At 38.3% G+C, this 15,735-nt stretch overlaps 1 protein-coding gene across 2 annotated transcripts in view; it reads right to left on the bottom strand.

The window, feature by feature from the left end:
• The window catches only part of PIK3R1 (phosphoinositide-3-kinase regulatory subunit 1), an 86,470-nt gene that overhangs the window by 56,716 nt on the left and 14,019 nt on the right, over positions 1-15,735 (bottom strand). The window contains exon 3 of one of the 2 annotated variants that reach the window (XM_019746039.2): positions 15,013-15,180. The exons of the other annotated variant lie outside the window; for it this stretch is intronic. Coding sequence (XP_019601598.2) covers positions 15,013-15,180 — 168 coding nt within the window. The remainder of the gene's footprint in view (positions 1-15,012; positions 15,181-15,735) is intronic. 2 annotated transcript variants of the gene reach the window in all.

Raw genomic sequence — 15,735 nt, forward strand, 5'->3', positions numbered from 1 at the left:
AGATGCCCAGCCTGTGCACAGCGCTCCATGTAAGCAAGAACAATGAAAAAGGACGTAGACGTGTAGTGGTTGCTTTGGTGCTCCTATAACATCAGTAGCACCCTCATTCTCCTATGTATCTTCCACATGCCCACAAAAACCCAAACTTAGCATAATTAGAAACTCAACTAGCTTAAAATGAAAAGGAAAGATACTTATCAGAATTCCTAAAGTTTCCAAGAAGTTAAATATATTCATTCACAATGCAATACATAATTATTAAATGTAATAAGGATTTTCTAATATACTAAAATTGTTTGAAATTTTCCTCCAACCAGGAGTTTCTTTTGACTAGAAAATAGGTGACAATTAATAAGACCCATCACATGTTGCATGCTATGTTCTTTTCGGATGCTGAACTGTATTTCTTCCTTTTGAGGACAGCAGCTGAGTCTCTGAGAATCAACCCGAAGCACAGTGACTAGGGTGCCGGATTTAATTCAGCAATTACCTGAGACTCACTTCACCCCTATTTTGTCCTCTCGACAACAAAAATAATTCCTTGTGCCACAGGGATGCAAGGAAGTTGATAAAACTGCACACTACACTTTGGGTTTCTTAGAAACTGTAAAATCCATGGGATGTGTTATGCCAGAGAATATTACAGAATTTTAGATGATGTTCAGTTAAAGCTTTATTTCTTACCTCTAGTCCCACTGATTGCCACACTAGATCTGAAAAGTTCCAACAATAGCATTTTTCTAAAACATACAGTCTTAAAACTATTATTAGAAAACTCATAATTAACGATGGACCTGATCAACTATTCAGTAAACAGCAACATTAATATATTTAGCATGAGCTAAATTACATTTACAGCAAAAACCCTTCCTTGTACCACAGAAATTTAACTTGCTAGATATAAAACATGCAGTTAGCAGTTTTCACACTGAGCTTAACAGTCTAATTAAAAGAAATAAATCCTAGCCTTTAATTATGACCAATTTAGGTAAGAAACTTTCAACACAAGCTTTCTGCTAAGTCCCACTGAAAGAACAGAATTGTCCATCACTTAGTCCTGCACCCAGGCAAATACATGCTTCACAACTGTGCTTCATGCTGATTCTACCTCACTAGAAGAAAAAAAAAATCAAGTCATTTCTATTTTAAAAGGTTTTTATGTATAAATAAAAGATTAACAAGGATCAGTGGTTAACAGAATTTTGGTTTGTCCTGGATAAACCATACTGTTGCTTATATGCATCTGTCAAATCCACAGGAATGTAATCTTAATAAAGATGTAATTAATGCAGCCACAGAACACTCCAAATTAATGTTTCAATTTAAACTACAGCTGTTTAATCTTCTCATTGTAACAGACCAGAATACCTAATGCTTGATTTTAGAAGAGCAGGAAGTAAACAAGAGTAAAGAGAGGAAACTGAAGTTACTCAATTGTCCATGAAGCTTAAGGAACCATTTTATGTAGTTTCAATTAAATAAGTCTCTTGCCACTACCGTCCACGTGATTCTTCAAGGGCAGACTTATTCAGAATCGGGATCCCAATGCTAACGTGCTTTTACCACAGGCACCTAAATTAATTGAGCACTTGTTTTATGCTTTAAAGCTCTGGGCTGGGAGCCTGTCTTGATGGGGGTGTCTTTTTGGTTAGCAAACTAAACTGTCTCTAAAGCAAAAGAAGAGCTGCAACAATGGGATACATGTTTACCACTGCTGGTTTTACATACACTATATATTCTCCCCCGAACATTCTGGGGAAGAAGGAAAGGTGTCACTATTAGTACAAATTCCTAGTGGGACCCCAGGCTACCTCTCTCCTCCTCCACTAGGAACTGATATCAGTGCCTTTTCTGCAGACATGTTTGCTACAAATTATGGGACTGCGCAGGCTCCAGAGTGAAATGGTGTATTCAGCTACAGCTATGGTAGAACAGAACTTGCAGCTTCTTATAATTCACTGGAACCTCCTTTCAGAAATGTACCGGGTTATGACCTCCATGGATGGTTCCTTCCAGAGCTGATTTTTCTCTGAGGAAAATCCTGTCATCTAGTCGGAGTTCACAGGAGAGGACACATTAAAAAAAAGGAAACAAAACATCAAAACCTTTCAAAGTTTTATGTGTCTAGTCACAGCAGCAGAACAAATCTTCTTAATCAAAATTATTTAACAGTTAGCCTACTAGGTTTTACATGCCTATCAGAGAGGTTCGAAAATAATTCTTCTGATACCAAGAACAGAAATACAAGCTATGTGTCACATAACACAGAGGCAAAGATCTCAGAATGAGCCTTCCTCTTTCATTGTGGCCTTTTGTAAAAATTGCGACAGTCGACCAGTGGGAATTCTGGCAGGAAAAAAGTCCCATCAGAGACTGGCTTTTTGTTTAAAAAAAAAAAGCCTTGCTTATGCAGAAAATTCTTGATTTTTCCATTATGTGATGTCTGGGGGAGGGTGGGAAGAGGAAGGCTTCTTTCTATATCTGTAGAACACTGTAATTTAAAATGAGTCATGTAAAACATAAATGAAAATGTTAACCTCTGAGACCGGGGTCAGCAAATTTTATTCCCGCTTAGGTCCAATTTTCTCTGGCAAGCTTGACTAAACCCAAACCAGGGGCTTTCCCTACAGATACTCTCCAACTTACTCAGAAACTGAGGGTTAAGTGTGAAAGTAAGCTCAAGAAGGAGGCCTCTGGAACTGAGAAATCCTTGGCTATGGCTCAGCCTTGGGCTATCCAGTTAATACCTGCATACCTCCCATTTCACAGGAATGATTTTCCCCAATCCCAGCTACAGAGGACACCCTAACTTCTAAGAGTGGTGGAATTATCTGTCTTAGGGTTAAGTAACATCGCAGTTGTTGACACTTGCAAAGCATCTGAGAGCCTATCTACCAACGCAAGATCTCTCTTTCTGGGCCTCTCTGCCTTGGCTCAGTAAAAGTAGTATTTCAAATAAAATCATTAAATCTGTCTTTTTTTTTTTTTTTTTTTTTTAAGATTTTATTAGGGAAGGGGAACAGGACTTTATTGGGGAACAGTGTGCACTTTCAGGACTTTTCTCCAAGTCAAGTTGTTGTCCTTTCAGTCTTAGTTGTGGAGGGTGCCGTTCAGCTTCAAGTTGTTCTTTCAGTCTTAGTTGTGGAGGGCGCAGCTCAGCTCCAGGTCAGTTGCCGTTGGTAGTTGCAGGGGGCACAGCCCACCATTCCTTGCGGGAGTTGAACCGGCAACCTTGTGGTTGAGAGGACCCGCTCCAACCAACTGAGCCATCTGGGAGCTCAGCAGCAGCTCAGCTCAAGGTGCCATGTTCAATTTTAGTTGCAGGGGGCGCTGCCCACCATCCCTTGCGGGACTCGAGGAATTCAACTGGCAACCTTGTGGTTGAGAGTCCATGCTCCAACCAACCACTGAGCCATCCGGGAGGCAGCTCAGCTCAAGGTGCCATGTTCAATCTTAGTTGCAGGGGGCAGAGCCCACCATCCCTTGAGGGACTCGAGGAATTGAACTGGCAACCTTGTGGTTGGGAGCCCACTGGCCCATGTGGGAATCGAACCAGCAGCCTTCGGAGTTAGGAGCATGGAGCTCTAACCGCCTGAGCCACTGGGCCTGCCCCTTCATTAAATCTGTCTTGATGATTTGAGGGAACCACCTAGCACCCAGGACTTTTCTTTTGGCTTGATACATCCTAACTATGATATGAACCAAAGTATGACTTCTGTGTTCCTTGAGCGAGACTCAACCTGAGGCCACATGGAAAAGTTTAGACACCTGATACATAGTCTAGTCTCCACAGCTTTCAGTCAGAGCTGCTCTCTTCTCTAAGTAAAGATTAAACTTTTCTTTAATCAATTAAAACATTCTTCTAAACTGGAATTGCTATAAAGGAGTCCAATCTAGGTCCAAGCACTGATAATGTTCTAATAGCACAATATTTTTACCTGAATGGAATTAAACCCTTGCTTTAACTTAAGATATTTCATATTCTTCCCTCCATTGCAAGAAAACTTTTAAAGAAGCTGACGATTTCATACAAATATATATACAAATTATCTCATATAAATCATTGGTTTGCTGTGTGGTTCAAGTACATGATCTTTGACAGAAACAAAATATTGGCCAATCAAGCATTTTTAATATGTGTATCTTTTAAATTAGTTTGAGGGCAATTGGAATATGGGCAAAGGTTATAGAGATGTGAGACTATTTAAAGTCTACAGTTTATAGGCTACTACTTCCTAAAATTTGTTTATTATTTGCCTTCAGAATCTGTGATTGCTTTATTAAGACAGGACCTTTGGAGGTTCCTTTCCTTCTACATTTCACTTTGAGGATGGTACCCTGCGATGTTGGAAAGCACACATCTTCAAGTCAAAGACTGTATGCCAAGTCCCAGCTGTCCACCATCTACTAGTGCTTGCCTCTGGCAAAGTGTCTTTTTCTCTCTGAGCCTCAACCTGTAAATAGGACAAGGTGAGATAATGCAGGTACAGCACAGCCTGGCACAAAGCAAATGCTCAATGCGTGCCAGGAAACATACTCCTGAAGAATCCTGTTGAATAAATTTCAAACCTTTCATTTCAGAGGTAAACCGTTTCATCTTGCATGTATTTAAGAAAAGAAAAAGATCGTATCCAGATGCAATGAACTAAAAACAGTAACATAAAACAACTGCAAATATAACCCAAATCAAACATTCTTGTAATCATTCAGCTACATACCCATAAATGAAAGGTCCAGAATAAGGTAACAAAATTAATCAGAACTACAGAACTTTTACCTAAAACATTTAGCATCAACTCCGTGAGATGGATTTCTGGGAAAAGGCTAAACCCAATCAGTAATGATTTCTTCTCCTCAACTCCTATAAACAAAAGACTTTCCCCTTCATTTTAAGAAGCTTTAATGACGATAAATATTAACCCCACCCTCTCCATTTCCTTCTCTTAGGAAACAATATTAATGTGAGACAACATAATCTGAAGATTACTAAGTACGTGTGCTAGGAAATAAAATTTAAAACATTTTAAAATGCGAACAGAGCATTTGACAGAGGCAAAAGATGGTCCCTTAAGAATCCATTGAATCAAGAATCTTCAGCAAAAGCCTCGGCTGTATTTTAAATGTGTTCTAGAAAATGGATTGAGTGGGCATTGCCTGAGAGGTGGCAGAAACAGTGGTGGTTTTATATTTTGGAAAAAGGTCATTGTGAAACTGACCTATCCTTCTCTTTAGACTATACAAAAGGTAACTAGTCTTGCAACTAGACTAAAACTAACCCTACACCCGCCAAAAACAAAAACAAATATTTTTACTCTTATAAAGAATGTAAATTACTCAAAATATTAAAGAGATGTAACAAATAGGTTGGAATTCACCAAACGCAGTTAAAGAAATAAAAATAGTTAACTGATGACAATTCACTTATTTGAGCACACTGCCATTAGATAGGCAGAAGTCTCAGAGTTTGCTGCATAGACTCCGGAAGCTGGTTAAAAAAAAAACAAGAGTAAACATTTTGTGCATCTTGTGTAATTTTTTTCTTCATGTTGGCCAAAGTTAGACGATTCTAGTCACAGAAGAGCTGGATAGATGTGGTCTGACAAGAAACCAGAGTTTCAACCTAAACAACTGTGGATTTTATGCTCCAATGTTTAAACTTCCTCTAAATGTTAAAGCTGGCCAGGTTTCTCAAGTTTCCCTTAAAGGGAAGATCAGACCACAAATGACAGTTACAATTTCACTGTACATGTAACTACAAACAATGTTGGCTAGTAAAGTAGTGAGTTAGAACTAGCATTCAGTCCTTTAAAGCTGATTTTAGTGAAACAGCAAATTTAATTACAAAGGTTCAGTTAGCTAATTGACTCCACAAAGACTTTTCTATATTGCCTTATATACTAGACTATCAGATATGTTTATATATAACATTATACATAAATGCTATTCTGTATTTATATGCTTTATATAAATGTTCATGTTATGCCATTGCAAATATATTTTGTGTATATGTGTACAGATATATATATATGTGTGTGTGTGTGTGTATATATATATATATATATATATATATATATGTAAACATTTTGAGAAGCACTAGACAAGTGAGAGCTAGCTTGAAGGTTAATACTTTAACCATTTAAGGCCCATAGGCTCCAACATGTCTGATAAGGATCTTTGGATCCTTATCCAAAGATAAGAAGAAAGTGGAAAGAAGAGTAACACAGATCTGCTTCATTCTCTTTAGTTTTTCTTGGATCTGTTTCTTGAGAGTAGAAAAATCTTCTTGTTTAACTCATTTTCAAATATCACGCTGAATGACAGGTCACTGGCAAGTTCAGGATCGTCAGCCTTTGGCTCAGGGGTGCCCTCCTGGCCAATCAGTTGTGTATATCATGTTTCCCCGAAAATAAAACCAAGTCTTAAATTAAGGTTTGCTCCAAAAGACGGCTTAAGGCTTATGTTCAGGAGACGTCATCCTGAAAAATCATGTGAGGACTTAACCTTCCTGTTAGGTCTTATTTTCAGGAAAACACGGTAGGAATCAGGCAGTGTCACACAGCACAGACGTTAGCACCCAAGGGCATGCCAGCAGTGTGGCACAGTTGTGTAAGAACACTGGGTCAACAGTCAGATGGGTAAGCTTGGGTCGTCATTTAATTAAGCGTCCAATTTCTTTATCTTTACAACAGGCGTAATAATGAGGCCAATAGCAAAGAACCCTTATGGAAAGTAGTAAGTTAACGTAGTAAAATGTTAGCACAGCACCTGACCCAGAACTAGTATTTGTTGAACACACAAATATAGGCAGGTATAAATCCAGTTTTATATTTATGTATGTATGCATATATGTTTGTCTTTAAAGTTCTCCCACATAGTAAGCATTTCCCCATGTCAACAATATTTTTTACGCATTCTCTGTTGCCTCTATTTTGGAATATGCATTGTATTTCTTGGCATTTGAAAAATATGCACCTTATAGTTTTATTCTTTTGGTAATTATTCTTTAATTAAAATAATTTGTAACTTATGCCTTTCTAATTATAAAGTTTAAGAATGAAAACGCAACTTTTAAGTCCTCCCATGTGACAGGAGAAGTTTAATGTATCTTTCTGAGCTCTTGCTTATCAGGGAAAGTCTTGCAATTGCCTTTCCACACGAAATATAAGGAAGCAGCACTTTAAGTTCCCGAGTGACTATCTTTTCTCCTCAAAGCTCTACTGAAAGCAATCTACCATGCTTTGTATTGACTGCTACAAAGGAGAAGGCGGACTAAATTTTGTTCCTTGGTAGTTAATATTTTGACTATAAGCTTTAACAGCAGTCTTATAATTTTTAAAAAATTGTCAAAAACATATCTAGAGCTGGCCTTTCATTGATTTCATATGAATACAAAGGTCTGATAATTAAGTTCGTGAACTCGTTGCAACGATGTTGCTCACCTTTTTTTGATATCAGAGGGATTATTCGTTATGAATTTGTACCAACTGGACAGTTAACCAAGTTGACTATTTGGAAGTGCTGAAAAGGCTGTGAGAAAAAGTTAAAACGACCTGAACTTTTCACCAACAATTCATGGCTCTTGCATCACGACAATGCACCAGCTCAAACGGAACTGTCTGTGAGGGAGTTTATAGCCAGTAAACAAGTAACTGTATTGGAACACCCTCCCTACTCACCTGATCTGGCCCCCAATGACTTCTTTCTTTATCCAAGATAAAGGAAATATTGAAAGGAAGACATTTTGATGACATTCAGGACATCAAGGGCAATACAGCGACAGCTCTGATGGCCATTCCAGAAAGAGAGTTCCAAAATTGCTTTAAAGGGTGGACTAAGCGCTGGCGACGGTGCATAGCTTCCCAAGGAGAGTACTTTGAAGGTGACCGTAGTGATATTCAGCAATGAGGTATGTAGCACTTTTTCTAGGATGAGTTTATGAACTTAATTGTCTGACCTTGTAATGTGGAGAACACTTTCAAATGTGCATGCATGCATGCAAGCTTATTTTTATCATGTTGTTCTTTTCCTTTGATATGATTTCCTCTTTATCAACACTTAACAATCCCATGTTGGATCTTCTTTCTATATATCCACCATCTTCTCTCGTTTTTCTTTTTCTTTGGATTCTGGAAGAGCTTTATCTGTTTCTTCTTTACAAAATTAACTTTCTTTTCAGCTGTGTTAATTCTACTCTTAACTGCCTCTCATATGAATTTTAATGTGCTATTACATTTTTAATTTCTTTACAATCATTCTTATGGTTTCACTCCCATTTCATCTCATCCTACTGTCTTTTCAGCTCATAATCATCTAACTGCTTTTTGTCCCTCTTTCATTAGGGCCACGTCTTTTTTAGTAGTAAATCATTGTTGGAGATCTGCTCTCCCTTCAGATCTTCAATATGATCTCCTGTTTCCTTTACGGAGCAAAATTTTTCAACAGGCGTGGCTCTATTTTTCCTGTTTATTGATCAGTGAACAAGGAGAGATCTACCCAGACCTGGTATTTGCTCTGAGCTACTCCTGATGCACTTGGGTGCTGATTTCAGACCTAGAGTTGGTTGGCAGGTGGAGATGGATAGTTCCCAGGCCAATTCCCACTGTGGTTTTCATTTCAATGTAGTTTTGCTAGGAACGAAAACCTGACTTCACTGTCTGGCTTTCTGAGGCTCTGAATAATGGAGAAGCCAAACAATAATCAAACCCTAAGTAAACACAAGCCTTTCTAACTCTAGCCCACCTATAACACTTTACTTGTGTAGAGGAAGATTCTAAGGATGTAACAGTGACAGACAGCCGCTATCCCCCCTCCCAGCTCTGCCTAGCTATTTTCTGAGTTACAACCTTCTGCTAAATAAAAAGGCACTGTTAGAGAAGATGAGAAGAGCTGGGAAGAGTATTCTGGGGTCAGCTGCCTAGGATCTTTCTGAATTACGGGCACAGGGTTGGGGAAGAGATGGGTCTGCCTACCTATTGTTAGGTGGTCAAAACTGACTCTGCCTGTTTTTTAAACCCACTTTTGTTGCGTTCATGGTAGACACCTCACTAGCTCTAATGTTTATAACTGTTTCAAATGTAAGTGCTTTTCTCTACCTTCTTAGGGACTCTGGTGAGACGTCTCAAGAGGCTGTGTCAGGACTACCAGGGCAGAGATCTTGTTAAATTAGGAAATGTTTAAAATAAGTTTCTCATTTCAACTGAAAAAAAAAAAAAAAACATAAGCAAAAATAAAAGCATCCAAGAAGTTTTACTCTGAGAGACTATCTCTGTGCAATGCTGCACCGTCCTTTTAAACACCTACAAATAAAATTCACCTGTGCCTTTCACTTGTCCTCAGCCACCCTCCTGTCCTTGGAATTCAGGTAACAGAAACACAATGTTTATGTTATAAACTTGGCAGTGGCTGACTTTCCTGAGAAATTAGGTTTGACATTCAAAGGAATTTAGACATTTAGCTAGTCTTTTAAAATGGCGTTTACTGCTAACATTGACAGATCTCAGGTACAAGACTTCACATTGATTTGAGCCAACTTGAGATTCCCTTCACTTACGGTTTCAAGCAGCCGCTATTCTCATGCCAAGACACATAATTCTTATGCTGGATACCCTCAGCTTTTTGGCTTTTAAGCATGTAATAACCAGCCTATGCTCCATTTTAATCAAAATGACACAATTATGAGTCAGAAATAAGAAAATTTGAAACTCAGGGAAACATCTGAAGCAGCTATTTCACTTCTTCAAAAATAACAGAAATGAAAGGAAAATAATTTATTAATGGTTCTTAACTTTGGAATATCTGATAAAGGTATACTTCTTTCCAAGAAAAGCCGCATGGACATACATATACCCAAAAGTCTTAGTTTCATGGCCTTATCAGTCTCTTTATAACTCAACCCTATTATATATTTAGCAGACATAACAAAATGTTGTAAGCCGTGTTACAAAGGTAATGTGCTGTGGGGTTGTATCAATGTAACAGCCAATGAAACTTAACAGATAAAACAGACAGTAAAGACCACCCAAAAAGCAGAAAATATCTGGTTTCTTCAGTTACTGATAACTGCACAAAGGACTTCTTAACAAGACCCACAGGTCTGCCTGCTGGAGGGTTCCTGACCCCTGTGAATAAACCCCCTTCTTTTTAAATATTTACATAGTCATTTGAGCTTTCGTTTCTTAATCTGGAAAATGGTTATAATAATGCCATCTTTGTAGGGTGGATATGAGGATCAAATGAAAGCTATCTATAAAATGCCTAGAAGAAGGCTTGGCCATCAGTAAGTGAAAATTTTTAAGGTACGTTTTCAAAAAGGCATTTTCACCATTTAAATGGGGGAAGTGTGAGACAATGACTATAATGTACACTTTGATATGTTCTAACCAAATTCATTAAATCTCATTCCTTGGTACTTCGTTGATATTCAATATTATTTAGCAACAAAGTCATCTTGTCCTACCCTCTTTGAATCTTTCTCTTTTAAAGAGAAAAATTCCCTTTCTGCTACCTGAAAAAACAACATCACAAGACCTGACTTAGTAATGTGGTGAAATACTTTGAAATTATAAACTAATAATGTCACAAGTATTCAACTATGTATCTATAATTAAGACAGAAAGATGTATTTCAAATGAACTGTTTATGGATAAAGAAGCAACATTCTTCAACATTAAGAATTATTTTTAAAACTAGGATAAAAATAATACCAGCAGTGTTTCACGTAGGTTACTAATAGATTACCTAACCAACAACTTGAACTCTGAAAACTTCATTTCCCAAAACCCAGTAGCAACTTAGAATCAATGCCAACTACCTCTTGCGGTGGCGATGGTGCCGTTCTCAGGGTGAGGGTACCAGCCTCCTTGGGGTGACCGCCCCGCAGAGCTACTGACTGCACATCACAGCCTCGCCTAAGGCCTCTGCTAATGTGTTACCTTTGGGTACATACTTTAATACTTCTATCACATAATTTGAAGAGGTGTGAATAAATCAACCTTTAGAACCTGAACAGACAAATATTGTAACTATCACCCTTTACCTTACTTGGGAAATTTAACAAAAAATCCAGTAGACAAATCCTTAGGAACTCTGGGCATATATCATGTCAACAGATTTAGCTACATCACACAGGCGCAGTACAAAGACATTCCATGAATATCTTTTAATTCACTCATGGGCTGCAACGTGTGAAACTGGAAGACCAATTCTGACGTCAGCAATTGCTGAGTGCCCACCAACAGAGGTAGAGCATAAGTTCTCTCACTGGTGAAATATATCTTAAAATCATACAACATACAGATTTGCAAAAATTGCGCACCAGTTTGGCACTTTCATTAGCAATAATCCCGTGGACCAATCTCCTCCAATTATATTTTACAATAGGTCACGTGAGGGTACCTGCCCAACAATCCTATCCTGTTTCTCTCCGTAACACTCCTTCTGGCTTCTGGGTTACATTCCTGGGGAAACACTACTAGTGAGACTTAAAATTTTCTGGGTTTCTCTAACAATTCTTATGAGTAGGAATGAAGAAAACATTTTTCCATTTACTGAACAAGTGTCAGTAAGAGGTTAAAACAAAAATATAGCCAAAACCCAGAAGAGGTAGTATAGCTACTTCTTTTACAATTAGAGCATGAGGATTAGCAGTGTTAAGGAATTTATAGTAAGCAAAGCAGAGGGAAATTTCTGACTCGAATAATCTATCACAGAGAGTTATATTTCACTAATACCTACATCTTTATTATCTTGGATATGAGATTTGAGCATCAAATTACAAAGAGTCTCCTAAATACAGTGTAATAAATTCACAGTGGGAACTCCAATATGCATCAAATTGTGACAGGACAGAATAATCTATAGGCATTGTGTAATACATGCTACTAAGAATCAATAAATAGATGAATACAAACACCTCCAAGCAAGAAACAATCCAGAGAAGGTATTCCTGAAAACAACAGGCATACTTGAGGTGAATAAAAATACTAGGAGAAAGTTCTGCATGCATAATTAAACAGATCTGCCGCATATTTGTTTTGTTTCTAACTGCAAAGTTATATTTTATCAGAGCATTTTTAACAATGTATACTGTATAGAGCTATCATAGTAGAAACAAAATATCATGGTCCTTTATTTACATAAATTAGTAAGTAGGAATAACACATTTGTAAAGTATTCTGACATTTTTGTTAAACTTGACATTTTAGGGAAATTGTACCCAAGTAATTCAAATAAAGTCAAATTCTAGTTCTCTTTGACCTCCTCTATTTAGTTTCATTGAAAACCTAAGAACTATTTTGATATTGAATGCTATAAACTCAATCAAGTCCTCAAAACATTAAGATATAATCCATCATGCAACTATGCTTCTCATTTCTAGCTATCACACCAAGTTATTGTATCCTATTTCAGCTTTCAAACCAATTTCACGTCCTTCCTCGTGGAAATTTGTTAGCAACAAAGACACACATATATGCAATAGCCAGCTGTACTGCTCACATATGTTTTCTTTTACTAAGAAAAACATGGATATGTAAATGGCATCATATACTTGGCATTCTTATTTGCCAGAGGTACAAAATTCTTCCCTTTTTGGATGTTACTTAGCAGATGTGGGGCACCATTTTGCTGTTGAATTTCAGAATTTCGAATGTTTATTTTCTTAAACTCAGGCTCACTGGAGAAATGCTTATTAATCAGAATTTCTCCTGTTTTAGACAAAGATGCATTCACCTAGAAACTCGAAAAGACTGACATCAAAGTTATCAAAGCCTCTACTGAAACTAAGCTAAAAAGGAAACACTTTTAGCATATAGAATTCTACTTTTATGACAAAGACAATTTTATTAGAGTATCAACATTAGCTTGGTTGCTAATAAACGAAGTGGGTTCCCTCCATCTACACAGCTCCTCTTCAAATCGGCGGTATGCGGGCTTTATTTAGGTTGTACAGATATGGATACTGGACCCTTTTCCCATTTTGGAACTCTCTAAAGCCAGAAGCCTTAATGAAAGCATCTGAATAGATACCTCACTTTAGTAAGAAAATATAATTTGCGTACCACAAGCCCTGTGATTCTAAACGATACAGGTCATGGCAGCAAGGCAGAAAGCTTTTCCTCAAATAATGCCGTTATCTGTAACCCTGAAGTTAACTGTCACCACAACTCTAGGAAAGAGAAAATCAAGTCCTTCACTTCAAATAATAGACTAGAGGGAGGTCTTCCCACTTTCTCTGGGAGTACCAAGGGGAGCTCCCTACCCATTCTCCACCCCATGCCCCCCCACCCAGTCTGCCTGTTAATTTCTAACCCAGCTCAGGGCAGAACCTTCCTGCTAAAAAGCAGCCAACTTGAGAATCCTTTCTCTTCTGGTCAATTTCCTTCTCAAATAACCATGGATATGTAAATTGTTCAGTAGGGTTACTTTCCTGTCTCTTCCATATTTCTGGGGAAACAAAATAATTAAATTTAAAATTGACAAGAAAATGTCTTAAAATCAAGAATTTAGTAAAAAAAAACAAACGCTGGTGCTCATGAGAAGAACTGTGCTATAATATGTAACTTAATACATGAGTAATATATTCTGTGATGATAAGAAGTTAGGCTCATCTTATTTTATCAAAACTAATAATCACATGTGTTTCCTCCATACCGACATACTCTTTAATCATTTATATTGATTATGTCTTTCAGAAATGCACTTAATTTCATACTAAGACACAAAGAGCAAACACTTTTTTTTCCCCAACTGGGTAAAAAAGCTTTAGTGTTCTGATTAATTTTTCTGGTTGGTCAGAAGTTAGAGACAGGGCTCCAAGGCCCTCATCGTCAAATATCCTATAGCAGTCCTGCTTTCTCACAAAAGCAGAGCGGTCAGTGCAGAGTGGGCAGTCAGCGCCAAGGGTCAGCTGTCTTACCCCAACATTCAGGGGACTTAAACAACATAACCCTCCAACTTTACAGCAGAGTTTCACTTAAGTAGCAGAAAGGGCAAGGAAAGTCATGACAAGGCATATTCTGAACCAAAACAGAATTCATAAAGGCAATAATTGTGAAGCAAATTACTTTCACAGGTACTATTTCTGTGAAGAACAGCAATACGCTATGACCAAGGGGCTCGGCAAAGGTGTGTATTACAATTTGGAATCAGGGCACAACCTTCTGGGACCTCTGTACAGCATCATCAATCTATGATCTACTACATGCTTGCTTTCTAGATAGGAAAAGGCAACTGTGAAGGGACACTCAAATGCTGAGTGTGAAAAAAGTAGAAATAACATGGCTGGGGAAACCATGAAAGCAAACACAAATTGCAGGCTTTTTTTACTTTTCTGTTTAGAAAGAATTTTGATCAAAATTCAAAAGAGGCCACACCAAATGCATGTTTTATGTTTCATATGTGAAACCAGCTGGGATCTGGGACCCACTCTGTTAGTCCAAAGTGTAAGCTGGGGAGGGGTGTGTGGATGGGGGATCGAAATGGGTTATGAACTCAGATTAAAAAGTGTTCTCTCAAGTTAGTAGATTTCAATGTTCTGTACAAACTAACACGTTCACAGAATCTCATTAGTCTAAATATTCTGCATTAACATAACTTTAATTAAAGGATCTCAAACTACTGTCTGGAGAAATAGCCCCACCAGACAGCTTACTTATGAAAGGAAGAAATACATTTTCATTCCCCCTATCCTTAAATCTCCACCTCCATCATCCACTCATTTCCTTGTGCGCAAAAGGAAACATGGAGCCAGGGTTGAAGGGGAATGGAATGCCAGTGTCTGAACAGCCTAATGCAGAAAGAGCTGGAGTGCTCTATTGTCTGTCAATAGCATGCCTACAGGTTCTCTCCAAAGGAGGGAAAATGGAGCCTTACTGGGTTGTGGGAAAATGAAATGTGACCATCGTATCAAAACTTTAGCCCTCATGCAAAGGGATGGAGATAAAAGGAGGGGAGAGAGGGCAAAAATATCTGTGCCCGAGGACACTCACTGACCTTGATACATGTTCTACTCACTTTGCTTAAGTTGCTGACAGAATGCAGTATCAGCTCGACACGTTTTCCCACCAGCAGAACTACCTATCCTAAGCATGGCGTAGAAAATAACAGTTCTGGAGACATCGCAGGCAATGGTGAAGGCCACAGCTGTAAGATTCCTCAGATGTGAAGGACACGGAAAACAAACTGTGGTTTCAAAAACAGGATGGGCTGTTATAGGCTCATGTGCCTGTACATGACATACGACTCATGTGGCTAATTTCAAGTCATGTGGCACGTGAAATAGCTAGATGAGCTGCAATAATAAGCATGTATCCACTTGCAGAGAATCTAGTGCACTGTTCTAGATACTTGGGATAATGGAGGGACAACTGACATACCGACCCTCATGGAGTTTACAATCTACCAGAGGGAACAGACAATACACAATCAACGTGGTAAGTAAATTCTGTAATAGTTTCGATAATAAATGCTTTGCAAAAGCAGAGGGGCAGGTTGCCACATGAAGTAAGTCAAGCAGCACCAGCCTCCATGAGAAAGAAAGATTTCAGCAAAGAGGGGAGAGTAGGTTGTGCAAAGAGATATCTGGGGAAGAGCTGTCCAATGAGGGAACAAAGCACAGTCCTGAGGTGGGAGGGGGCAGGAGAGAGCAAGCTGCCTCTCTTGAGTCTTGATTTCGTCTTTCATCCCTGCTTCCTAGCACAAAATAGGGGCATAGTTCATGTTTACTGAGTTACTTAA

This window comes from Rhinolophus sinicus, linkage group LG03 (genome assembly GCF_036562045.2).
Source record: "Rhinolophus sinicus isolate RSC01 linkage group LG03, ASM3656204v1, whole genome shotgun sequence".
NCBI lineage: Eukaryota > Metazoa > Chordata > Mammalia > Chiroptera > Rhinolophidae > Rhinolophus > Rhinolophus sinicus.